The sequence below is a fragment of the Ovis aries genome, chromosome 16 (genome assembly GCF_016772045.2).
Source record: "Ovis aries strain OAR_USU_Benz2616 breed Rambouillet chromosome 16, ARS-UI_Ramb_v3.0, whole genome shotgun sequence".
In the NCBI taxonomy this organism is placed as follows: Eukaryota; Metazoa; Chordata; class Mammalia; order Artiodactyla; family Bovidae; genus Ovis; species Ovis aries.
The window spans coordinates 3,280,332-3,307,174 of NC_056069.1; the positions used below are offsets into that span (position 1 = coordinate 3,280,332).

The window sequence follows — 26,843 nt, forward strand, 5'->3', positions numbered from 1 at the left end:
GCTTTATTTATTATCCAACTCTCACATTCATACATGACTATTGGAGAAACCATAGCTTTGACTAGATGGACCTTCATTGGCAAAGTAATGTCTCTGCTTTTTAATATGCTGTCTAGGTTGGTCATAGCTTTTCTTCCAAGGAGCAAGCACCTTTTAATTTCATGGCTGCAGTCACCATCTGCAGTGATTTTGGAGCCGAAGAAAAAAAAGTCTCACTGTTTCCATTGCTTCCCCATCTATTTGCCTTGAAGTGATGGGACCAGATGCCATGATCTTAGTTTTTTGAATGTTGAGTTTTAAGCCAATGTTTTCACTCTCCTTTTTCACTTTCATCTAAAGGCTCTTTAGTTCCTCTTTGCTTTCTGCCATAAGGGTGGTGTCATCTGCATATCTGAGGTTCTTGATATTTCTCCCGGCAGTCTTGATTCCAGCTTGTGCTTCATCCAGCGCAGCATTTCACATGATGTGCTCTGCATATAAGTTAAATAAGCAGGGTGTCAGTATATAGCTTTGACGTACTCCTTTTCCAATTTGGAACCAATCTGTTGTTCCATGTCCAGTTCTAACTGTTGCTTCTTGACCTGCATACAGATTTCTCAGGAAGCAGGTAAGGTGCTCTGGTATTCCTGTCTCTTGAATTTTCCAGTTTGTTGTGATCCACACAGTCAAAGGATTTAGTATAGTCAATAAAGCAGAAGTAGATGTTTTTTTAGAACTCTCTTGCTTTTTCTGTGATCCAGGGGATGTTGGCAATTTGATCTCTGGTTCCTCTGCCTTTTCTAAATCCAGCTTGAACATCTGGAAGTTCACAGTTCACGTATTGTTGAAGCCTCACTTGGAGAATTTTCAGCATTACTTTGCTGTCGTGTAACTTGAGTGTAATTGGTAGTGGTAGTTTGAACATTCTTTAGCATTGCATTTCTTTGGGATTGGAATGAAAACTGACCTTTCCAGTCCTGTGGCCACTGCTGAGTTTTCCAAATTTGCTGGCATGTTGAGTGCAACACTTTAACAACATCATTAGAATTTGAAAAAGCTCAACTGGAATTCCATCCTCTCCATTAGCTTTGTTTGTAGTGGAGCTTCCTAAGGCCCACTTGACTTCACATCCCTGGATGTCTGGCTCTAGGTGAGTGATCACACCATCATGATTATCTGGATCATGAAGATCTTTTTTCTATAGCTCTTCTGTGTATTCTTGCCACCTCCTCTTAATGTTCTGCTTCTGTTAGGTCCATACCGTTTTGGTCCTTCATTGTGCCCATCTTTGCATGAAACCCTTGGTATCTCTCATTTTCATGAAGAAATCTCTAGTCTTTGCCATTTTATTGTTTTCCTCTATTTCTTTGCATTAATCACTTAGGAAGGCTTTCTTATCTTCCCTTGCTATTGTTTGGAACTCTCCATTCAGATAGGTATATCTTTCCTTTTCTCTTTTGCCTTTCACATCTCTTCTTTTTTCAGCTGTTTGTAAGGCCTCCTCAGACAACTATTTTGCCTTTTTGCATTTCTTTTTCTTGGAAATGTCTTGATCACCACCTCCTGTACAATGTCACAAACCTCCATCCATAGTTCTTTAGTCACTCTATCAGATCTAATCCCTTGAATCTATCTGTCACTTCTACTGTATAATCATAAGGGATTTGATTGAGGTCATACCTGAATGGTCTAGTGTGGTTTTTCCCTACTTTCTTCAATTTAAGTCTGAATTTTGCAATAAGGAGTTCATGATCTGAGCCACCATCAGCTCCCAGTCTTGTTTTTCCTGACCATATAGAGTTTCTCCATCTTTGGCTGCAAAGAATATAATCAGTCTGATTTTGGTATTGACCTTCTGGTGATGTCCTTATGTAGAGTTGTCTCTTGTGTTGTTGAAAGAGGGTGTTTGCTATGACCAGGGTGTTCTCTTGGCAAAACTCTGTTAGCTTTTGCCCTGCTTCATTTTGTACTCCAAGGCCAAACTCTCCTGTTACTCCAGGTATTTCTTGACTTACTACTTTCGCATTCCAGTCCCTAATGATGAAAAGGACATCTTATTTTGGTGTTGGCCTTCATAGAACCATTCATCTTCAACTTCTTCGGCATCAATTCTTGGGGCATAGGCTTGGATTAATGTGATATTGAATGTTTTGCCTTGGGAATGAACAGAGATCATTCTGTCATTTTTGAGATTGCATCCAAGTACTCTTTCGTTGACTCTTTTCAGACTCTTTTGTTGACTATGAGGGCTACTCCATTTCTTCTAAGGGATTCTTGCCCACCGTAGTAGATATAATGGTCATGAGTTAAATTCACCCATTCCAGTCCATTTTAGTTCACTGATTCCTAAAATGTCGATGTTCACTCTTGCCGTCTCCTGTTTGACCACTTCCTTGATTCATGGACCTAACATTCCAGGTTCCTATGCCATATTGTTCTTTACAGCATCAGACTTTACTTCCGTCATCAGTCACATCCACAGCTAGGTCTTGTTCTCTCTCTGGCTCCGTCTCTTCATTCTTTCTGGAGTTATTTCTCTGTTCTTCTCCAGTAGCATATTTGGGCACCTATAAACCTGGGTTCATCTTTCAGTGTCTTGTCTTTTTGCCTTTTCATACTGTTCATGAGGTTCTCAAGGCAAGAATACTGAAGTGGTTTGCCATTCCCTTCTCCAGTGGACCACTTTCTGTCAGACCTCTCCACCGTGACCCGTCCGTCTTGGGTGGCCCTACACACAGCATGGCTCATAGTTTCACTGAGTTAGACAGGGCTGTGGACTGTGTGATCAGTTTGGTTAGTTTCCTGTGACTGTGGTTTTCATTCTGTCTGCCCTCTGATGGAGAAGAATAGGAGGCTTATGGAAGCTTCCTGATGGGAGAGCCTGACTGTGGAGGAAGCCACCACTATCACCTACCTCCGTGCTCTTACATACGGAGGCCAGGACAGGGCTTACAAAAATCCGCTCTTACTAACGGCTCTCAACTCGTTCATTTAATAAGTATCAGCTGTGCACCTGCGATGTGCCAGGCTCCATCCTAGATCTTGATGGTACTGAAAAGAATAAGATAGGCAAGGTCTCTGCTAACGTGAAGTTTATATTCTAGGGATGAGAGAGAACAGTAAACACACACACATAAAATATCAAATCATTGTAAGTGCTAAACAAGAATTAAAATAGTGAATAGGGAAAGATTCTATGGCTTATTTAGAAGTGATCAGGGAAAGCCTCTGAAGATGAGCCGTGACAGGGATGAAGTTGCATTCCAAGAAAGAAAAAGATGGCACAGAAGGCAAAACAGGAAAAGGTGGGGGCAAGCGAAAACCAACTAGAAACCATCGGAAATTACCCTAATCAAGTTCATTATTATTAAAATTTTCATTATTAATAAAGACTACATGTTGTTACGAGCATGTTCTTGAATTGGAGTTAATGTTATATATGTAATGAAGAAGTAAAACATTCCGGGAATGTTTAGAAACTTAGAGGCCTTGTTCTTTAGTCTGTCTCACCAAAAACATGCTAAAAAGAGAAGAAAGATACAGATTAGCTAAACCGAATGACAGGCTTGGTGTTTCAGGAGTTGAAATAGCCAGGAAAATAAGTGAGGAGTGAAAAGGGAGAAACCTACTAGAGTTGGGTACTATGTTACAAACTTTACACACTTTCTCTCTCTAATCTTTAATTTCTCAAAACGAAGTAGGTGATAGTAAGCACATTTTACAGAGGTGAAATTGAATCTTCGTATAGTCAAACTGAATCTTCGGTAGTCAGTCTAGAAGAGAGAGTCCACTCTAAACCGCTACATCGCCGAAACAGACCTTTTGTTTCTGAATCTGCCTCTCTCACCATATTTTCCCTGGTGGCTCAGATGGTAAGGCATCTGCCTACAACGCGGGAGACCCAGGTTCAATCCCTGGGTTGGGAAGACCCCCTGGAGAAGGAAATGGCAACCCACTCCAGTACTCTTGCCTGGAAAATCCCATGGATGGAGGAGCCTGGTGGGCTACAGTCCACAGGGTTGCAAAGAGTCAGAGACTACTGAGTGACTTCACTTCACTTCACTTCATACCCCACTCTGCTATGATGAGAAATTTTGAGTCAAAGCCAAACTTCAGTTCAACCCCATTATCATTCTTCCAACTCTCAGTTAAGCAACTCTTTCCTGGAGAGTTAGTTAACTTTCAAAGCAGCTTCCTGCGGTAGGCCTTGGTGAACAGGAGGGCTGCTGCTGATGCCTGTGCTCCCTGTGGCGGCCGGTTGCAACAGAGAAGGGGCCTGTGGTGGTTTCAGCACTAGACAGCAGCTTGCTGGAGAGGACCAAGTGCCTGTTGGGCTTAAAAATTCTGTCCTAAATTGCCTAAATCATGGATTATGAATACCAAGAGCTAGGACAGAATATGAAAACTCATGACTTCTGCCCATTCTTGTATTTCACAAGTTTCATTATTTGAATCTCACACAGCAGCTTCAGCTGCAAATAAAGGAGACCAATAATAATACATAATCCTCAGCACTATTCATTCTCTCTTTGATAAAATGGTCCATGATCCTTATGATTCCACACTTTTCAATCTACCCTGAAATCATTTATCCTTTTCAAAGCCCGCAACAATAAATCAGCCATAATGGACGCTCTTCTCCTTGCTTTTATTGCGTGGATGTATACTCCAGCCTTCGTGTCTGAAGTGTTTACCTGGCTTTTCCATAGCTGACTCAGGAGACTGGAACCTTTTAATGCAACCTGCGTGGCATGTGGTCACCGAATCTATGTGAAGACTTGATAATTTTTGTCTGATTGATAGCCTATCGCTCTTCACTGGTGAGGGGAAGCATATCTATTTCCTGCTTGCTTCCTTTTGTAGATGTTAAGTTACTTAATCCATTTACGTTCACGATTGGGACTTCAAAGGCAGAAATATGAAGGAAAAGAGAAAAGCAAACAGGTTCAACAAGTCTGTGCCTGACTTTTAGGCCTAAAAATTTTCTACTACATTATGTACTACTTCTCAGGGTTATATTAATAAAACCAAACTTCCTTTTCTGCAAAGTAACCCAGTTAGTGGGGAGAGAAAAACAATCAATCAAATGCCATAACTATAGGAGGAAATAAAAGCTCCTTTCTTAAAAGCCTATAGCTCTACAGCTTCCCAAAACTATAGTCCATGCCCATCTTTTAGACTTTCATTCAACCCCTCATGATTCTGTATCAGCTACCACTGTCCTCTATTTGAAACGTGTACTTCTGTCTATATTTTAGAACTTGCCCCCAAACTTACCTCTATTTACTGTCATTTCACTTAAAACAATGTATGTGAAAGAATTTTTACACTGTAGTGTTCCATTGATTCTAGTATTGTTACTGAACAGAACTCAAGACCTAAAAAAAAATGCTTTCTCAGAGTAGCTTTGTCTACCCATTCTTTGGAGAAGGGCATAGCAACCCACTCCAGTATTCTTGCCTGGAGAATTCCATGGACAGAGGAGCCTGGTGGGCTAGGATCTGAGGAGCTGCAAAGAGTCGGACATGACTAAGTACTACTGCTACCCATTTTTTAGTTAAATCAACTGATGTTTCACCTCTCATCTGTGACAAGCACACATGTCTCAGAATTTTAGAGGTGAGTAAAATGAATAAGAAAGTAACTGAAAGATAAATAAATAAATAAATAAAAATAAATTTAAAAAAAGAAAGTAACTAATGCCTTAGGAGTTTATAATCTGCTACTTCCAGCCCTACTGTCCCAATCTCTTTCTATTCTGAATCTACTATACTTACCGTTTTTTTGAGGCCCATCATGTTTTTAATTGTTTGTCTTGCTGTTTTTATTACTAATCATAAACTCCCCAGAGTTGTGTCCATACATTACTATTAGCCAAAAAAAATCTGGGCAGTGTCTTGCTCTAAATCAAAACCATGACCTTTGGATAAGCTATCTCTGAGCTTCATTTTTCTCATTAGAAAAATGTAAATAAGAGTACCTACTATATACAGAAGTGGTTGTTAGAGGTATATGAAACGTTATTTAGTGTACATGTTATTTAGTGTTATTTAGCGTCACTTGCCAAAAAAAAAAATATATATAACAGAGGTGGTTGTTAGAGGTATATGAAATGTTATTTGGTGTACATGTTATTTGGTGTTATTTAGTGACACTTCAGTTCAGTTCAGTCGCTCAGTCGTGTCCGACTCTTTGCAACCCCATGAATCACAGCATGCCAGGCCTCCCTGTCTATCATCAACTCCTGGAGTTCACCCAAACCCACGTCCATTGAGTTGGTGATGCCATCCAGCCATCTCATCCTCTGTTGTCCCCTTCTCCTTCTGCCCCCAATCCCTCCCAGCATCAAAGTCTTTTCCAATGAGTCAACTCTTCGCATGAGGTGGCCAAAGTATTGGAGTTTCAGCTTTAGCATCAGTCGTTCCAATGAACACCCAGGACTGATCTCCTTTAGGTTGGACCTCCTTGCAGTCCAAGGGACTCTCAAGAGCCTTCTCCAACACCACAGTTCAAATGCATCAATTCTTCGGCACTCTGCTTTCTTCACAGTCCAATTCTCATATCCATACGTGACCACTGGAAAAACCATAGCCTTGACTAGACGGACCTTTGTTAGCAAAGTAATGTCTCTGCTTTTGAATATGCTGTCTAGGTTGGTCATAACTTTCCTTCCAAGAAACAAGCATCTTTTAATTTCATGGCTACAGTCACCATCTGCAGTGATTTTGGAGCCCCCGAAAATAAAGTCTGACACTGTTTCCGCTGTTTGCCCATCTATTTCCCATGAAGTGATGGGACCAGATGCCATGATCTTAGTTTCTGAATGTTGAGCTGTAAGCCAACTTTTTGACTCTTCTCTTTCACTTTCATCAAGAGGCTTTTGAGTTCCTCTTCACTTTCTGCCATTAGGGTGGTGTCATCTGCATATCTGAGGTTCTTGATATTTCTCCCGGCAATCTTGATTCCAGCTTGTGCTTCCTCCAGCCCAATGTTTCTCATGATGTACTCTGCATATAAGTTAAATAGTGACACTTACTTGCCAAAGAAATATAAACCTTCACTAACACCTCTGTTGCCTTTCGGATTGTGTGTGAATGTGTGGCTCACTGCTGGATGCCCTCAAGGAAGATCCCAAGCTATTTTGCCGGCCTACTCTCTTACGATTCTTCTACACATTCTTTTACTCAAACCGTAAGTCCTGCTCCCTAAACATGCCATGAGGGAAATTAGTAAGAACTACCATATGTTTCTCCTTCCAGGTTTTTTGAGTTATAGTTGACAGTGTACACATTTAAGGTGTATAACATAATGATCTGACTTGTATACATCCCCAAATGATCACCACCATAAGTCTGGTATTTATCTTCTATCATTTATCACATTTATCATCACATATAGTCAAAAATATAAGGATACTCATCCTTGTGATGGGTATTCATAGGATATACTCTAAGTTTTATATATAATATACAGCAGTGTTATTTATACCACTTGACCACCTTCATCCAGGTCCCCCTCCTGCTAACCAGCTACCTCTGATAACCACTGATATGATTTCTTCTTCTGTGAGTTTGTTTTTGTTTTTAAAGTATAACTGCCCTACAGCACCATGTTAGCGTCTGGTGCCCAACATAGTCATTCGATACTTCTAAACATTACGTGGTGGTAAAATACTATGGAGTCTAGTTACCATCTGTCAATCTACGAAGGTATTATTGGCTTTGTTCTCCACACTGTACAGTTTATACCCGTGCCTCATTCTGTTACTGGAAGTTTGTGCCTGTTGATCTCCCTCACCTGTTTCTCTCGTTCCTCCCACACCCTCTCTGGCAGCCGCCTGTTGGCTCTCTCTATCTGGGACTGTTTCTCTTTCGTCACTTTTGTTCACTGGGTTTCTTTCCCTTTGGTTTCACATATAAGTGAACGCATGGTATTTCGCTTTCTCTATCTGACTTATTTCACTTAGCATAATACCCTCTAGGTGCTCGTGTTGTTAATTAAACATAGTAAACTCTCGATAAATATCAGTTATTTTTACTGTGAGAATTTCCAGTTATTTTTCTCCTCATTCAGCTCTGCAACATATTTTACAAATGATGAGAAAGTTTAATTGGCTCCTTCGCAATAACACACAGCAAGTAGCTGGAAAAGATGGAATTTGAAACTAGGTTGAAATTCTGTCTTCAAAATCCATACCTTCTCACCATATTATGTATACTGTGCTAATCCCTCCATCTGAAAAATGTCCTTCCTTTTGTTCAACTGAAAATAACTTTTCCCAGCCCATCTCAGGTGCTACCTCCACCAAACCCTCCTTGATCCTCACCCAAATGCAATATCTCTCTCAAAATTTTCACAGCAGTGTGATGCTAATTTCTACACAGCACTGTGCTCCAGTGGCTTATGTCTAAATCATGGTCTCTTTGACACAAGGGCGAGGGTTTCCCTGAAGCAAAGTACTTTGTGCCAAGTTCACGGTTTCCCCTGAAGCAGAGCACTTTGCACCATGTAGATATTTAATAAAGACACTTAAACTGAACAGAAGGTCATTAAGGTCACATATGGAAAATTCTGTCCAATACAATCCAGGAATCATTTACTTACTAATGTGTCTCTATGTGAAGTCCTGTAGTTGACATTGGGTTTAAAGAGATAAGCAAAGCAAAATCCTCAAAGAGTTTACAGTTTACTAAAAGTGCTTTGAAACCAGAAATTGTTTTTGTTTTTTTTAATTTAGGCATTAGAGTGAGATGAAGCAAACACCTTAGTCATCAAGTGAACTCTCATTTGCTGTTCACACAGATACAGTCGTCTCCTCCAGCTGCTGTACCAGCTTAGACTACATCGTCACCTACCTCTTCAAGCACATAGCAAAAGAGGGCAAGAAGTCACTTCGATGCCGAGAGGCCACCCAGGCTGGTCAGAGACTATTGCATTTTATGCAGCAAAATCCAGAGGTCCTGCAGCAGGTAAATAGTGGTTGTTCACCTACCTTAAGAGATAAGAGTTTTCCCGAAGCCAATGTGGTCTCTGAATACCTTAGAGCAACTGGTCTTGCCAAGACTCTTTCCTGGTTCTCCTCTAGGAGTATTTTCCCTATAAGTAGGATAGTTGGCCTCAGGATTACCCGCCCTCAGCAAATCTCTAATTCATGCATCTCACGCAGTGAAGCTAGTATTCAGAAAGAGGATAGCACTTTCAGAGACAAGAGAAATACTGAATAAAAGTCAAAGCTGGAACTAGAAGCAGTCAACCTCTGATTCGTTCCCTGGAGCCTCTAATAACATCATCTTAGGTTTGCCTTGTGAATACTCTGGTGTGCTGAGAAACTACCATTTGCTGGGCTCCTAGTCTGTGCCAGGTGACCTGCTGGGTCATTTTCCCCATTTTTAGATGAGAAATCAAGGTTCAGATGGGTCATATCCCCAAAACCATTTAAATAATAAGTGATAAAGCCATGATTTGTTAATTTCCAAATGTTTTCTGACTAGCTGATATGAATTAGGTCTAAGTTTAATGTTCTTTAAAAAGTCACTTCTACAAATCACAGTAACAGCATTCATAAAGATAAACATAATATATATGCCAGAAACATTTCGAAGAGAGTAATATCATTTTGCTATGGAGATAGCATCACTTTGATATATTCCCATTCTACTAAATTTGGGAAATGATATCTTTATACTGCTTCCAGTTGTCTTATTTTGCCAAACTATCTCCATAATAGTCTGTGGTTTGCAAATGTAAATACTTTAACATGGTCATTAGCCAGCAAATAAGTCGCCTGCAATCAGCAGAAAATGTCAGTCTGAGTAAATAAATGATGAAAATGAATAAGAAAGACAAAGAAGACGTTTTCTTCCTAGCTGTCATTTTTTCCTAATACTTAAATGAAATTATGTAACCTTCATTTGTGGTGATGTTTCAGTTAACCAGTTAATTTCCTGGCAAGAAGGTGTGGATGAAGATTTTATGTAAATAAGCAAAGGGCTGCAACTATTTGGTATGATCCTGAAATTGTTACAAAACATGTTGGTGATTAAACAGGAGGAAGGTAACTCATTTATTGAGGACCTCCTATGTACAAGGTGCAAGAGCTGTTAAGATCCAAAAGACATTAATTTCTCAAGTTTTTCCTGCCGGGTGGGAAGGAGACCAGTACCTAATTATGCACTAATTGGATTAGCTTAGTGACGGCAATAGGAGAGTGCTTTCAGGGCCGGCTCCTCCTTTAGACCTCCACAGCAACCATGGGATGTGGGCATAATCATCCCCATTTTACAGCTGAATAAACTGAAGCACAGAGAGACCAACTGGGAAGTGGCATGTGAGCCAAGGTCTGTTTGGCTCAAAAACCGAAATCCTTACAACTTCCTTACACCATTTATTCTCAGGGCACTAATTGGTAGGGATAAGATCTCAGATTCAGCCAGAATGCTTCTTCAAAATATACATTCTATCAAGATTTAGATACACCTCTCCTCATCCATCCGTCTGCAGTAGCCATTGCTTCTGGGAGTGTGTCATAGCACTCAGGTGTTTTATGAGAAGGCTGAGAACCACAGATTAAAGCATGTAGCCAGCCAGGGAGAAAATAAATACCCATGGATTGGCCAGAAATCAAGCCCACCCCCAACTCCACCATGGCAAGTGACAAGTCTACCACCTGCCAGTATTCAACCATGATCGTAATATTGGCCCAGAAACTTTGGCAGGAAATTTTAAGTGAGTAGAAGATTTTAGCAAAAATCAATAGGCCATGGTCCTGGACAAATGCCATCAGACTGTGCAGAACAAGTAATGTTGTTGTGCAAAGGACAATCATGTTTGTCTTTACTCTGAATTATCCTGTGTTTGTTGGTTTAAGTAATTTCTATGTGTTAATAATACTTGGTAATCCTTTACTTTATAGCATTTGACTAAGTAGTGATACATCTTTATTAACAGTGGAATGCATTCTATTTATTTGGAATGTAGGCTCTCAGATAGCATGTTAAATATTAATGACTGGTTTCTGGGAGTCAGCATAAATATGATTTGCATTAGCACTAGGTTCTATCATCTTGAGTGCCTCTGATGTCAACTATTGGGTATAGTAGTATCTGACATCATCTCCTTAGGTCACTGACAACTTTGACCTCTATTCTTATGCACAGTTTCTGTCGTCTCAAAAGCTCTTTTGAATTGATTTGAAATTTTGACTCTTCCCTTTATGAGGCAGTAAAATTGATAATTATTCAGATGGGAACTGAGCACTGAGTGAAAAATCAATTCCACCCGCTCTCTGCTGCGTATAAAATTACTTCTGAGTCGGCTGGACTGAACGGATGGCCAGAGTAAGAGCAGCAGGCAGAAGTAGTGGGAAGAATTAGCTGGACAGAGCTAATAGCCTGAAGGGATAGACTTGGAAAAGAGGGAGTGGGCCAGTTGGGGGTTATTATGAGCAAGGATGGGTCCCATTGATCATCTGTTTACATCAGCTTTCCAAGACCTTATAAATCAACCCTGAAGAGCAGCAGAATCCAAGATTCAGCCTCTTACCAGAGGGAATTTATATTAGATTATTCTCGTTTTCACACTCAGATGAAAAGTGAGCCATTGATTATTCATTGGTTGCCCATTAAATGCTGTTTTTGTAGATGCTTTGCCTATCAGAGAAGGTAATGAACAAGGTTGCTGCTTCATAACTCAAGGTTTCGGTTTTCAAGGCATCTGTGTCGGTTAAGTAATGCCTAACCCTATTAAAAGGAATGGGTTACAAATTGCTTAACAGTGCTGAAAAACTAGACCCTAATGACTAATTGTGCTTAGAGTTTAGAGAGAGTTTGTCAGCTCTTTAAACTAAACTGATGCAATGATACTGCAATTATTTACTAGTTTGAACTGTTTCCCCTCCCCCTCAACCTGGACCTATATTGCTAGAAGCGTAATTGCTTGAACAATGTCAATTCTAAATTACAAAAGTTATCTCCTCAAGCGTCCACAGCAAGTGAAGCATGAACCTACATAAAGGATTTTCTGACATTCTTATAGGCCTTTCCATTTGTATGCAGCTGCTTGGGAAAGACATTTTAAGTGCCTCTCACCTGAAAATGTGTTTATTATAACCTTCTACATGGCTTTAGATCATCAGTGTTTTCAAAAAACATTCTCCAAATAAGCCGTCTTCCATATTTTGCAAGCAAATCTAAATTTTCAAGCATTAAATTTAGTCCATTATTAGAATAAAGATCTATTATAATTAAGTGAATCTATTTCAAGTAAGAATTATTGTCTAACCAGCATTGTTTTAACTTAACAACTGAGAAAAACCTAGTTTATGTATGTTAGCAAAAAAAGTTCCCCCATACTTTTATGTCATTAGAAAGATAAACTGAAATTTGAAGAAAGGTCAGTAGTAACAGGGATTACACATGGATCTATTACAATAATTTGGAATGTAAGATTTCTGTGTGAAGTGTTTTCAGTTTTATCCCTGGTCATGTTAAGTATTTGCGTATATAACTCAGAGGTCAGTGTTCATTTAGTTATATCACAAAGTGAAAGAAAGATCTATCCAAATTAGGTAAATGAAAGAGCATGTTTTGTACAAATTAGAGAGGCATTTCAAAGATGTGACTCATTCTCTTTCAGATTATAAGAATAGGACGCTGATGTTGAATGCTTCTCTAAATCAGAACTTCTATTAAAACTAAATATTCTAGAAAGAGTAGCAACTTACATAGAAATAGAACAAGAATTATATAATGGTCAGTATTACTGATTCGATTATACCATTAACTTATTAACAGTATATTTTTAGCAATTGTGTTCTCTAAAATTTAAATATGCTGAATGGAGTAATTAGAACATTTAGGTTTGAATTTATCTTAACCTCTTCTGTTTAACTATCTGACTCAAGTGAGCTGTACTAAAAACCAGAAAAAGTTCTAATTATAATCTTTTCTTCCTCACCCTTCCTCCCCTTTTGTGCTAACCTAGCATTTAACTACAAATTGTGAAGAGCTGTCAGGAGTTATAAGAATCATGCTTCAGATACTTCAGTAGGGACGTAAGCTGAAGAGAACAGTCACCCTTTTCCTCAATCAGTCAGTCAATCAATGAAAATTGCTTTTGTATAGTGCTCTTCGTGACATACATCCCAAAGTGAATTATAGCAAAAGGGAAATCATCTGCTCTTTTTTCATTTCTGTGTTTAGATTGAAACAATATTGCTCAACATTTTGACATACTATACAAGACATCTTTCATACTTAAGATTCCATTCCATAATACTGAGTAGGAGAAAGTGCAGTCACATATTTAACTGATGTTGAGATTTTGGCCTATAGAACCTCAGCAAGACTCTCACAGTGGGAAGTACTTTAGCAGATGAAATATATTCATGTCTCTTATGCTCTTAAAAAATTAACCAAATTTTCTAATGTTATTATAGACATTTGTAGTGAATCCTAATTAGAAAGTATGTTCATGGCCCACTAGCTCAGTCTGGTTAATTTGCAGCTATTGTCAAAAATATAGTGGCGGATTGATGTCAAAAAAACATGCAGAAAGAATATTTACAACTGGATCAGAGGATAACATGGATTTAAAGAAAAGCCAGGGATAGGTCATTAGGCTTGACAAGTTAAAAAAATCAGAATAATAAAATTGTTTTTTGCACATGCTGTTGCAATCATGGTCTTCTTCACAGCAATATATGTATGTACTTTGTATCTATTTCAAGGAAAATAATAATACTGGCAAATATTGCAGATAAGCTTAAGCTTTTTACATATAAGCAGTTAGTCTGATTTCATCACCACAGTATCTGTGAAGCTGTCATATTATGAGCACCATTTTATAGATAACTAAGGCATAAAAGCAACAGTTAGAGCTGGACATGGAACAACAGACTGGTCCCAATAGGAAAAGGAGTACATCAAGGCTGTATATTGTCACCCTGCTTATTTAACTTCTATGCAGGATACATCATGAGAAACGCTGGGCTGGAAGAAGCACAAGCTGGAATCCAGATTGCCAGGAGAAATATCAATAACCTCAGATACGCAGTTGAAACCACCCTTATGGCAGAAAGTGAAGAGGAGCTAAAAAGCCTCTTGATGAAAGTGAAAGTGGAGAGTGAAAATGTTGGCTTAAAGCTCAACATTCAGAAAACGAAGATCATGGCATCTGGTCCCATCACTTCATGGGAAATAGATGGGCAAACAGTGGAAACAGTGTCAGACTTTATTTTTGGGGGCTCCAAAATCACTGCAGATGATGACTGCAGCCATGAAATTAAGACACTTACTCCTTGGAAGGAAAGTTATGACCAACCTAGATAGCATATTGAAAAGCAGAGACCTTACTTTGCCAACAAAGGTCCGTCTAGTCAAGGCTATGGTTTTTCCAGTGGTCTTGTATGGATGTGAGAGTTGGACTGTGAAGAAAGTTGAGGGCCTAAGAATTGATGGTTTTGCACTGTGGTGTTGGAGAAGACTCTTGAGAGTCCCTTGGACTGCAAGGAGATCCAACCAGTCCATTCTGAAGGAGATCAGCCCTGGGATTTCTTTGGTGGGAATGATGCTGAAGCTGAAACTCCAGTACTTTGGCCACCTCATGCGAAGAGTTGACTCATTGGAAAAGACTCTGATGCTGGGAGGGATTGGGGGCAGGAGGAGAAGGGGACAACAGAGGATGAGATGGCTGGATGGCATCACGGACTCGATGGATGCAAGTCTGAGTGAACTCCAGGAGTTGGTGATGGACAGGGAGGCCTGGCGTGCTGCGATTCATGGGGTCGCAAAGAGTTGGACACGACTGAGCGACTGAACTGAACTGAAGGCATAAAAAGATTAAGTAGTTTCCTAAGTTACTAGCAGTCAATAAGATCATGTAGTCAAATGGAAAAACTAAAATTTTACCTTGCTGTGTTTCATTCACAGTTCACATATAACTTAACCACAAAGCTATAGTTTGTTGGTGACTGCTAACTTGAAGTAATATGTGTGTTTTAAGCATTTACAATGAGGCAAGTTAAGCTTCCAGTAAGTCCCAGGGACCTTCCTTAAGGTAGAGTGATTCAGAGCAGTCATGTTATACCCCAACTTTGCGCTGCAGCTGAAATGAAACAGATGGGCAGTGACTCAAAGAGACAGTGGGCAAGACAGAGGGAAGTTGCTTTGCCAGCCGGTGTAGAGAAGTCCTGTCGCTTCACCTGCATTGAGGCAGGGCTGGCAGAGCTTCATCTTTCACTCTGTGCCCATACCCAGTCACTAATTCTGCAGCCAGACGCAGAGGCATACAAGTTAGTAGGATGTGTATCCTGAGAAGGCCAGAGTCTAACAGCATAACTGTCTCGTGATGTTCCGTTGCTACTTCCTTTAATGCCTCTGGGGCAGCTCTTGAGGTTTACTCCACCCTGCTTTCTCTAGGGTAGAGTCAGCATGGCCGCTGTGAGATGAAGCTGGGAAGCAACAAGTGCTTCGCATCCACCCCCATCGCCTGCACATCTCTGGGCTTTATCCTGACTCTCACCACTGATTCATCAGTTCTGGTTGTTTTTGTTTTGTTTTGTTTTGTTTTTGCTTTACAATACTGTATTGGTTTTGCCATACATTGACATGAATCAGCCACGGGTGTACATGAGTTCCCAGTCCTGAACCCCCCTCCCACCTCCCTCCCCATATCATCTCTCTGGGTCATCCCAGTGCACCAGCCCCAAGCATCCTGTATCCTGTATCGAACATAGACTAGTGATTCATTTCTTACCTGATAGTATACATGTTTCAATGCCATTCTCCCAAATCATCCCACCCTCTCCCTCTCCCACAGAGTCTAAAAGTCTGTTCTATACATCTGTGTCTCTTTTGCTGTCTCGTATACAGGGTCATCATTACCATCTTTCTAAATTCCATATATATGTGTTAGTATACTGTATTGGTGTTTTTCTTTCTGGCTTACTTCACTCTGTATAATCGGCTCCAGTTTCATCCACCTCATTAGAACTGATTCAAATGTATTCTTTTTAATGGCTGAGTAATACTCCATTGTGTATATGTACCACAGCTTTCTTATCCATTTGTCTGCTGATGGACATCTAGGTTGTTTCCATGTCCTGGCTATTATAAACAGTGCTGCGATGAACATTGGAGTACAGGTGTCTCTTTCAATTCTGATTTCCTTGGTGTGTATGCCCAGCAGTGGGATTGCTGGGTCATAAGGCAGCTCTATTTGCAATTTTTAAGGAATCTCCACACTGTTCTCCATAGTGGCTGTACTAGTTTGCATTCCCACCAACAGTGTAAGAGGGTTCCCTTTTCTGCACATCCTCTCCAGCATTTATTGCTTGTAGACTTTTGGATCGCTGCCATTCTGACTGGTGTGAAATGGTACCTCATTGTGGTCTTGATTTGCATTTCTCTGATAATGAGTGATGTTGAGCATCTTTTCATGTGTTTGTTAGCCATCCGTATGTCTTCTTTGGAGAAATGTCTATTTAATTCTTTGGCCCATTTTTTGATTGGGTCATTTATTTTTCTGGACTTGAGCTGCATAAGTTGCCTATATATTTTTGAGATTAGTTGTTTGTCAGTTGCTTCATTTGCTATTGTTTTCTCCCATTGAGAAGGCTGTCTTTTCACCTTGCTTATAGTTTCCTTTGTTGTGCAGAAGCTTTATCAGTATTAAATGTCATTTTTCACCTCTTTCTGATTGTAAGAAGCCTCTGTTCTCTAAAGGAGGCTCTGCTGAGTACCGATAGGTCTGCTGAAAGTCTCACACTGGCACGTCTGAAACTGACCCTTTTGAGCATCCCTCTCCTACTTTTCATTGTGTTAGGATAAGGTACCGTAGACTAAGGTGTCTATAGAGCCAAGTAGGAAACTTGATGGAGGTAGACAGCAATGAAGGCTATGTTGGGTGCACATCCCTGTTTAAAGGGGGCAGTCTCCAAACAGCTTCTAGCTAACTGTTGCCCTGTCAGGTGGTAAGACCCAGTGTTGCCAGATGTATTGAGACTCCCGCCCAACGAAAAGCCAGAAGTCTAGTTTTAAAAATGTTGGTCACTGATTGAAAAATAATATTACTCCGCAGGCCAACACTATATGTTTGGTTTCTACTTTTTCACTTCTGTATTCTGTAATCTGAGAATTTCAGAACTAAGATTTCTTAATGCATGACCCCTTACATTTCTCCCAGCCCTCTTATGTAGCCTTGCAACAGTGACATTTTTGTTTCTCTCTGATGTTTTAATAATTCTTAAAGCATACTTTTAAAATTTGTTGTTTCAAAAAGACGCCATTATTTTGCTTTTATATATGACTCTATACTTAGGTCTTTACTGAAACTTAAAGAGGACATTTTATCACATTTGAGTTGTATCTTTGCATGTAGAAAGCATTCAATAAGGGGCAATTAAACTCATCTAACATCCCCCAAATATATATATATTTTTTTAATTTTCAAAATAGCAAGATTGTTCGAGGCAAAAATAAAGTTAACTTTGGTCAAGTGTGTGTGTGTGTGTGTGTGTGTGTGTGTGTGTGTGTGTGTGTGTGAGTGATCTAATTACTCAGGATCAAATCAAAGTATCTAAGAGGAACAGACTGGGAGCTGACTGTAGCTCAGATCATGAACTCCTTATTGCAAAATTCAGACTTAAATTGAAGAAAGTAGGGAAAACTACACTAGACCATTCAGGTATTACCTGAATCAAATCCCTTATGATTATACAGTGGAAGTGACAGATAGATTCAAGAGATTAGATCTGAGAGAGTGCCTGAAGAACTATGGATGGAGGTTCATGACATTGTACAGGAGGTGGTGATCAAGACATCACCAAGAAAAAGAAATGCAAAAAGGCAAAATGGTTGTCTGAGGAGGCCTTACAAATAGCTAAGAAAAGAACAGAAGTGAAAGGCAAAGGAGAAAAGGAAAGATATATCCATCTGAATGCAGAGTTCCAAAGAATAGCAAGGAGAGATAAGAAAGCCTTCCTCAGTGATCAAAGAAATAGAGGAAAACAATAAAATGGGAAAGACCAGAGATCTCTTCAAGAAAATGAGAGATACCAAGGCAACAGTTCATGCAAAGATGGGCTCAGTAGAGAAGAGAAAAGGCATGGGCCTAACAGAAGCAGAACATTAAGAGGAGGCGGCAAGAATACACAGAAAAACTGTACAGAAATATCTTCACGACCCAGATAACCACAATGGTATGATCACTTACCTAGAGCCAGACATCCAGGAATGTGAAGTCAAGTGGGCCTTAGGAAGCATCACTACAAACAAAGCTAGTGGAGGTGATGGAATTCTGGTTGAGCTATTTCAAATCCTAAAAGATGATGCTGTGAAAGTGCTGCATTCAACATGCCAGCAAATTTGGAAATCTCAGCAGTGGCCACAAGACTGGAAAAGGTCAGTTTTCATTTCAATCCCAAAGAAAGGCAATGCCAAGCAATGCTCAAACTATCGCACAATTGCGCTCATCTCACACGCTAGCAAAGTAATGCTTAAAATTCTCCGAGCCAGGCTTCAACAGTACATGAACCATGAACTTCCAGATGTTCAAGCTGGATTTAGAAAAGGCAGAAGAACTAGAGATCAAATTGCCAACATCCATTGGATCACAGAAAAAGCAAGAGAGTTCCAGAAAAACATCTACTTCTTCTTAATTGACTATACTAAATCCTTTGACTGTGTGGATCAAAACAAACTGTGGAAAATTCTTACAGAGACGAGAATACCAGACCACCTGACCTGCCTCTTGAGAAACCTGTATGCAGGTCAGGAAGCAACAGTTAGAACTGGACATGGAACAACAGACTGGTTCAAATTGGGGAAGGAGTACGTCAAGGCTGTATATTGACACCCTGTTTATTTAACTTCTGTGCAGAGTACATCATGAGAAACGCTGGGATGGATGACACACAAGCTGAAATCCAGATTGCCAGGGGAAATTATCAGTAACCTCAGATATGTGGCTGATGCTGCCCTTATGGCAGAAAGCAAAGAGGAACTAAAGAGCCTCTCAATGAATGTGAAAGAGGAGAGTTTAAAAGCTGACTTAAAACTCAACATTCAGAAAACAGATGATGGCATCTGGTCCCATCACTTCAAGGCAAATAGATGGGGAAACAATGGAAACAGTCAGAGACTATTTTGGGGGGCTCCAAAATCACTGCAGATGGTGACTGCAGCCATGAAATTAAAAGGTGCTTGCTCCTTGGAAGAAAAATGATGACCAACCTAGACAGTATATTAAAAAACAGAGATATTACTTTGCCAACAAAGGTCCATCTAGACAAAGCTATGATTTTTCCAGTAGTCGTGTATGGATGTGAGAGTTGAACCATAAATAAAGATGAGTGCCGAAGAATTGATGCTTTTGAACTGTGTGGTGTTGGAGAAGACTCTTGAGAGTCCCTTGGACTGCAGGGAAATCCAGCCAGTCCATCCTAAAAGAAATCAGTTCTGAATATTCATTGGAAGGACTAATGCTGAAACTGAAACTCCAATACTTTAACTGCCTGATATGAAGAACTGACTCCTTGGAAAAGACCCTGATGTTGGGAAAGAGTGAAGGCAGGAGGAGAAGGGGACGACAGAGGATCAGATGGTTGGATGGCATCACCGACTCGATGGATGTGAGTTTGAGCAAGCTCTGGGGGTTGGTGATGGTCAGGGAAGCCTGCTGTGCTATAGTCCATGGGCTTGCAAAGAGCTGGACATAACTGAGCAACTGAACTGAACTGAAAGAGGAACAGGGCTGCACAGAAGTATATAGTTAATAGCCAGGTAGCAAAAGTCCAAAAGGCACTAAAACTCTTTAAGAATGATGAATTTGTGATCACTATTCCTAAAGATCAGTTTAGAAAGTTGAAGTTCATGATTTTAAAAACAGAACACTAATTTTTAATTAAAATGGCTTTTATCTTTGATACTATGAACTCATTTCTCTGTTCATCTTTAAAAGGATAATTCTGGTCCAAATCCTTTGTTATATGCCATATCTTTGCCTTTTTTGTTCCATCTTTGTTATAGAAATATTTGTTGAATGACTATTTCACCTGTAACAAAAAATGGTATTTTAAAATAGAAACCTGTTCTGATAAATCATCAAATTAGTATTGTAATCCTGTTGCCTTTACACAGTACCTTTTTTCCCCAAATCACCTCCATCCTGATACTTGGCCTTGCACCTGGCAGAGCCTGAAGCCTCGTGATGGTCAGTGAATGTCTGCACAGCAAACCCAAAAAAATATTTTTAGAAGTGCAGTCTACAGACAGTGACTTTAGACATCAAATCTAACATGGTTGTAGACTACTACTTAACAAAATAAATAGTAATGTTAAGAGTATGCCGTTGTATACTATATAATAGCTGCTGAAATTACATAGGAAAATTTTAAACATGGGTTAAAAAAAAAAGGTACTTCAAGTATTGTTCTAAATGGCTGACAGAACAGAGAGCATTTGTGGGTTTGTATGGTTTGTTTTTTTTTTTCTAGGACATGTGTTTTTCTACCTCTAAGCACAGTTCAGAGATGTAATCCATTGATAGCGTAACTTGCCTTATTAATTGAAAAGGATAGAATCCACCAGATGTAGCCCAAACCAGCAGAGAGTTGGGTGACTAAGCAACAGCAAAGACACCATATTGAGTGAGCCAGAATTCTGTCTCCAGGTCATTTATTCCAACCAGTGACAGTGCGTCTAAACTCCAGTGCTTCAGCAGTGATTGATGGTTTAATATCATATATAATTTTTTTAATGAAGGAAAACCATTTAAATATGTTACCATTTGCACTGGTATTCTCCTATGTACATAACCGCATTTAATCATTATGGGGATTGTTTTTATACTTGTGTAATTTGTATCCAAGAAATAACTGTCAAAACCATCTCATGCTGTTGCTGGAAATGGTACAGTGTGCTTCATACTTGAATAGATTCATTCTTCCCTGCACGTAATTAAGAGTGTTGGAGCTTCACTGCTACCACATAGGAATTCCATGTTTACATTTCTGAGAATGAAAAATTAGCCACAATGTGCTTTCTCAAGCTCCCATTTTCTGGGGCTGTGATATTTAAGTACCTTAGTTCCGTACCAGTGTATGATTTGAAGAGTTTGATTTTAAGACTTTTAATATTAAAATACATAATAAAATTTTATTATCTAATTACAAGAGGGTTTAGCCTCTTATTAAAGTTGCTAAATCAGGCCTGGATTAGCATCATAATGGCACAGTTTGACATGGAATACTCAAAAGTCAAGTTCGAGGGAAGGGATGGGGTTTTTTTGTCGTTGTTGTTTCGGGGGGTTTTCCCCTATGCCTGCCTCTTGCACAAAATAACAAGGGTGAAATGCATGTATGGAAACAAACAAGGAGCAATTTGGTACGCTGGAGAAGGAGTGGAGGTGTCAGCCTAGGATGGTACCCTCAGGCGAGGCAGCTGGTATATGTAGTCTTTTGTTTATCTGCTACTGGTTTATGTAGCCTTTAGGCCGGCACCAGAAACAATCACTCCTGCAGGGTCAGCTGCTGGTCAGAAGCAAAGTAAGGGAAGACTTTGCGTTCAGTGCCGGCCACGATTGCTGCACAGCTGGCACCTGCTGCTGGTGCGCAGCGGGAAGGTGAAAGGTCAAGGAGGCAGTTGCCCAAAACTCAAGAATGGCTTAAGGGGACTTGCAGATTAATCTGCTTTATTAACTTCTGTATATTAGATAACTATTGCTGTGAATGACAGTACATCTTTTTGAATAAGTCGCATCTCTTTCTCTTTTAAATTAGCTTTTGAGTAATGAATATTAAATAGAAAGCATTTTCAGGGGTAATTAAATGAAAACAGAACGATGTCATTTTACAATTATATTTGTGTGTTTATAGAATAGGGGAATTACAGTGTTTTCCAAGGAGCTAAGAAAAGAAGAGCCAGCTTCATAAAGAAGAATTTGAAATAAATAAGTTACACGTCCATTAGCCTTTGTGTTTAAACTGAAAAAAAATATGATGTACTTTGTGACTTAGCATAGAGTCATTGGGTGCCAGTGGCTTGATTTGGCATTCCCAGGGGCTCCAAGTGTTTTCTTTATGAATTAAAGTGACTGCAATCTGTCATTGTTCTTTTATCTACTGTTTAGCACAGTGTTACTGTTATTCTGCAGCAAATGTTCTCAGAATAGCAGAAATGTAGTAAAAAATGAACAACCACCATACCTTTTCCTTCACACCCATGTAAAGCAGATAGCATTTCATGAGGAAAAAACGCAGGTTTACACAGGTTTAGCCCAGTGATGATTAGATATGCTTTATAATATCTCTCACTCGGTATGGCAAATGGCAAACAAGATAGTTTTTTAGCCCCATCATTAATAGTGCTTGGCACAATTATCTCTCATTGTAAATTAATGCTAAAAAGAGTTCACTGAAATGCATTCTTTTCTAAAGCCTCTCCAAGGAAAATTTCTTAACTCATAGATTAGATACTGATACCGACTCTGGAAAAGCGTTTAACAGTCTATTTCTAAAAGGATGATTTTTTTTCTTCTAAATCTCAGTGATTTTTTGTTTTGTTTTGTATTTTGAAGACTTCTCAGGAAAAGAAAGCGTAGCAGATGACATGTCTTTCTTATGCGACTGCAGCGCAGGTAGTATCACTTACCCATAGTTCACAAATGGAAGGGATTTGGCATTCATTTGCAACTCCCAAGTTTTGACACAAGGTCAGTCTTCTGCTCTGAGCTGTGTTTCTGTGACATGTGAAGGTGACCCCTGAGGTCGTCTTCCTGTGTCACATCCAGGCCAACCCAGGGCTCACCAGAAGGCTCCTCAACTTGCATGGCATCACAGAGGAGCAGGCTCCCTTGGCCAGAAAAGATCAGGTGAGGGTTATTTCCACATCCTTCCACTCCAAAGTAGAAGAGTCTTCACACCCCCTCCTTACAGATTTAGACTTCTCCTCCATCATGTAACAGAAGTCTTATTTACTGCAGGCTTGCTAGAGCCAGAGAGGTCGCCATAGAAGGGCGACCTCAGATTCAAAGAGAATTTCAATGATGAATGATTATGATGAAAAAGAAGTAGAAATAATTATTATATGCTCGGTTTTTATGTTAAATGCTTTATCTATCTATTTATACATACACACACACATATGTACTCACACACGTATGTATACACATCTGCATTCCTGAGTGTGTGTGTGTGTCTGTTTGTCTCATTGCTCGTGAGGCATGTATTTCCATCTCCACTTTATGTTCGAAATGCTGTAATTGCAGCCCTAGTAGCTCGCCCAATACTACACAGCAAATAAGTGACAGAACCTCCGCCCTTAACCGCTATACCGTGTACCTTTAAAGGGTCCGGAAACAGGCCTGGGAGGCACGTAGGAAAAGCAGGGGAGGCAGACGCATCCGTTCATTCATAAATTCTTAACTGAGCCAAGGGCTCCTTTCTTTGAATACTGATTGGACAGAAGGGGAACACTTGACCCAAACTGGCTCATCTTCCCTGGATTTAGAAACTGGCATTTAAAAGATAATGGTCAGCCTCAGCTGAATTGAAAACTTGAAAATTCAAGAGCCACAGGGCAGCCATTCCCTGCCGTGTGCTCAGGGAAGTAGCCAGTCTGCAGCAAGAGAAAAGGGCCGCCAACATGACGGAAGGGTCTGCAGAAGCCAGGCAGGCCCACAGAGAGACTGAGAGAGAACGCACCAGAGTGCTCGTCCCGGTCCCAAGCCCTCGAGAGGCCTGCCTGCACTGCCTAGTGTAGGGTCCGGAAGTCACCCCTTTTATCTGCGATAGTCACTATCTTCATAGTGAAAGGATCCTTAACTCGGAAGTCGTGAGGGCAGAATGAACCCGTGAGTACAGACTCGCCTAGCACAGAGAATACTCAATGAATGTGTAAAAGTGGCTTCATTTTGAAAAATAATACAGAGGTACTACTTTTTAATGTTCCCATCCTTGTCCTTTTCCCTGCTGTTCATAATTATAAATGTGAAAAGTATCCTTTCCAAGAAATCCCAAGCCCAAGACTTCATTTCACAAGATGATTTGATTTTAAGGCCATGAGTAAGCCAGAGTACCTGCATCTTCTTAGTCCCATCTGTGTGTTCTGCTTTTGTCAGGGTTCTTTCTGTGAACGAGCGTTCTGCATATCACAGACTCACTGGACTGGATGGGGGCATGGTGTGATGTGGATTTTACTCCTGGGTCCAATATGACTGTTTCTCACCTATTCTTTCTATAAACTCCAAGCCTTACCTTGCAGTGACAAGAATGAAAAGAAACTCCATAACTCTTTCCATTTTTATATTGTCTTCATACCTAACGTCTCTCCTGATTCTCACAACAACCCTAATGGGTGCAGTTCAGTTCAGTCACTCAGTTGTGTCCAGCTCTTTGCAACACCATGGACAGCAGCATGCCAGGCTTCCCTGTCCATCACCAACTCCCGGAGTTTGCTCAAACTCATGTCCATTGCTTCGATGATGCCGTCCAACCATCTCATCCTCTGTCGTCCCCTTCTTCTCCCGCCTTCAGTCTTTGCCAGCATCAGGGTCTTTTCCAGTGAGTCAGCTCTTCGCATCAGGAGGCCAAAGTATTAAAGTTTCAGCTTCAGCATCAGTCCTTCCAGTGAATATTCAGGACTGATTTCCTTTAGGATGGACTAATGGGTAGATAGGGCCAATATGAATACCTTTTAATTTGAGAGGGATAGATACATCAACAAATTCAATCCCACAGGACCTGTGTGGATAAAGTACGCATTGGTTCAGAGAGCTGAAACAGAGACGTCCCCATCAGTCTAGTGGTTAAGACTCTACCTTTCAATGCAGGGGAGTACGGGTTTGGTCCCTAGTCAGGGAACTAACATCCCCCATGCCACGGGATGTGGACAAAAAGCACGAAAAAAACAAACCAGAGGAACAAAATAACTTGCCAGAAGACAGAGCCACTAAATAACAGTGCTTGGAATATGACTTGGGGCTTCCCACTGGCTCTAGTGGTAAAGAACCCGACTACCAATACAGAGGGTGTAAGAGACACAGGTTCGATCCCTGGGTCAGGAAGACCCCCTGAAGGAGGGCATGGCAACCCACTCCAGTATTCTTGCCTGGAGAATCCCCATGGATAGAGGAGCCTGGAGGGCTACAGTCCACAGGGTCTCAAAGGGTTGGCCATGACTAAAGCCACATAGCACTCACGCACACACGGGACTTAACTAAGGCTTTTTTGTCTCTAGGTTTTACAGCTTTCACCACATGAGAGCTTCCCAGGGCCTTAACCTGCCTCTCATTCCTGGCATTTCTTGTTATTCCTTCAGCCTTATTCCAGGGTGGCAGAGTTTCCCCTACCTTCATTTCTCTTAGTGGCATTGTGCATGGTATGTGAAACTCCTTTGAATTTCTTGAAAGAACAGCACAGTATAATGTGAGATGGTTTAATGATGGCATAATTTATTCATTTTACAGTTATTGCCGATTTTTCACATAGCACTTGCAGGGTTAATTATGTGAAATTTTCTCAAAGTATATTAATGTGCTGGAGTGGTGACTTCAACCTTCGTCTTCATTTGTCTTTAACTCTTGGAAACTTTTAACTAGCAGTGGCCATTTGAGCGGCAGTGAGTTCATATGGTATGTCAAGGAAGACTTATTTGGTTGACTTGAAGAACAAGGTAAAGGTTACCTGCTTCTCTGGCCCTTCGTGAGTTAATGTGGCTTTGTGTGCTTTGCAACTCAGAAGAACTCTTGCATGTTAATTCTGTGTCCCTTGCCATGCTTAGGAGAATACAGATGTAGCTGCTTTCAGACTGATGAAATTCCATCCTCCTTCCAGAGCTGTTTAATTGTAAATTCTGTATTTGTTGAGGACTTTCTACTTCACAACAATCAGAGCAGAAAGATTTTGTAGTCAATAGACCTGGTTTTGAATATCAGTTTTGCTGCTTCCTAACTGTGTCCTTGGAATAGCTACCTCACCTCTTTGAGGATAGCAGCACCGCAGCCAGGGGGATTCTGTTCCTTGTGTGGAGTAGCCCCCGGGATCAAGTGGCTGAAGTGCTCCTTGCTGTGTCTCATGCCCAGACTCCCCAGACGAGCCAGGACTCAGATGTGTCCCACTGCATCGATCCTTCAGCCACCTGTTACTCCATAACCTGGAACACCGGTATCATGGAAAGGAAAAACAAAACATTCAAGCACATATTTAGTTGCGGTCACGTGAATATTGAATGCCAAGAAGGAGGAGCGGTAGAAGCACCAGGCCTGAAGAGGAATCTCTTAGGCCCCCGAGAGACCCAGCGCAGAAGAACACTAAGCAGGAGCTCCGTGTTGACACCTGTGCTTAGTGTGGCAGCTCGCTCAGACGGGACAAGGGGGCTCCTCTCAGGCAACCAAGAGCGCCAGTGAGAGCTAAGTGCACTGAGGGGTGGTTTCTCTGTGACCCTTAAGATGGGAGGGAAACAGCCTGAGGGGCGGGCAGTACGAGAGGAATAAACGCTTAGGCTGCAGGAGCTCTCGGCAGCCACAGGGACCGCATTTCATTCAGCTCTGTGCCACAGTGCCTGACGCACAGCAGGAGTTCAGTGATTCTTTGAGCAATGAGCAAGTCTAAGAAATGAAGAGGAAGGGAAAAAAGAAGGAAGGAGAGGCCTCCAGCACAGTGCCTGACACATAATAAGACCCCTCACAGATTGTTGCCTGTGGGCACCTAGCACGTAAGAGTCAATAATAGAATGTTCCTGACTTGAAATGTATGCAGGTGAAACAAGTAGATAACAAGGGGCATTCAGAGCTTCTCTAGAGGCCTGGCTTGTTTTGGAGTTTATACTTTAAGGGAGAAGTTCCACCCTCAGCAGATGGGGAACTCTTCC

General features: G+C 40.7%; 1 protein-coding gene across 11 annotated transcripts in view; it reads left to right on the plus strand.

Moving 5' to 3' along the window:
• RANBP17 (RAN binding protein 17) overlaps positions 1–26,843 on the plus strand; it is a 359,547-nt gene that overhangs the window by 317,882 nt on the left and 14,822 nt on the right. For 10 of the 11 annotated variants that reach the window (XM_042233660.1, XM_060400223.1, XM_042233661.1 and 7 more), the window contains one exon: positions 8,782–8,948. In XM_042233660.1, the coding sequence (XP_042089594.1) occupies positions 8,782–8,948 (167 nt within the window). Of the gene's footprint in view, positions 1–8,781; positions 20,366–26,843 lie in introns of those variants that run through there. The other variant, XM_042233666.2, reaches the window with a different exon arrangement.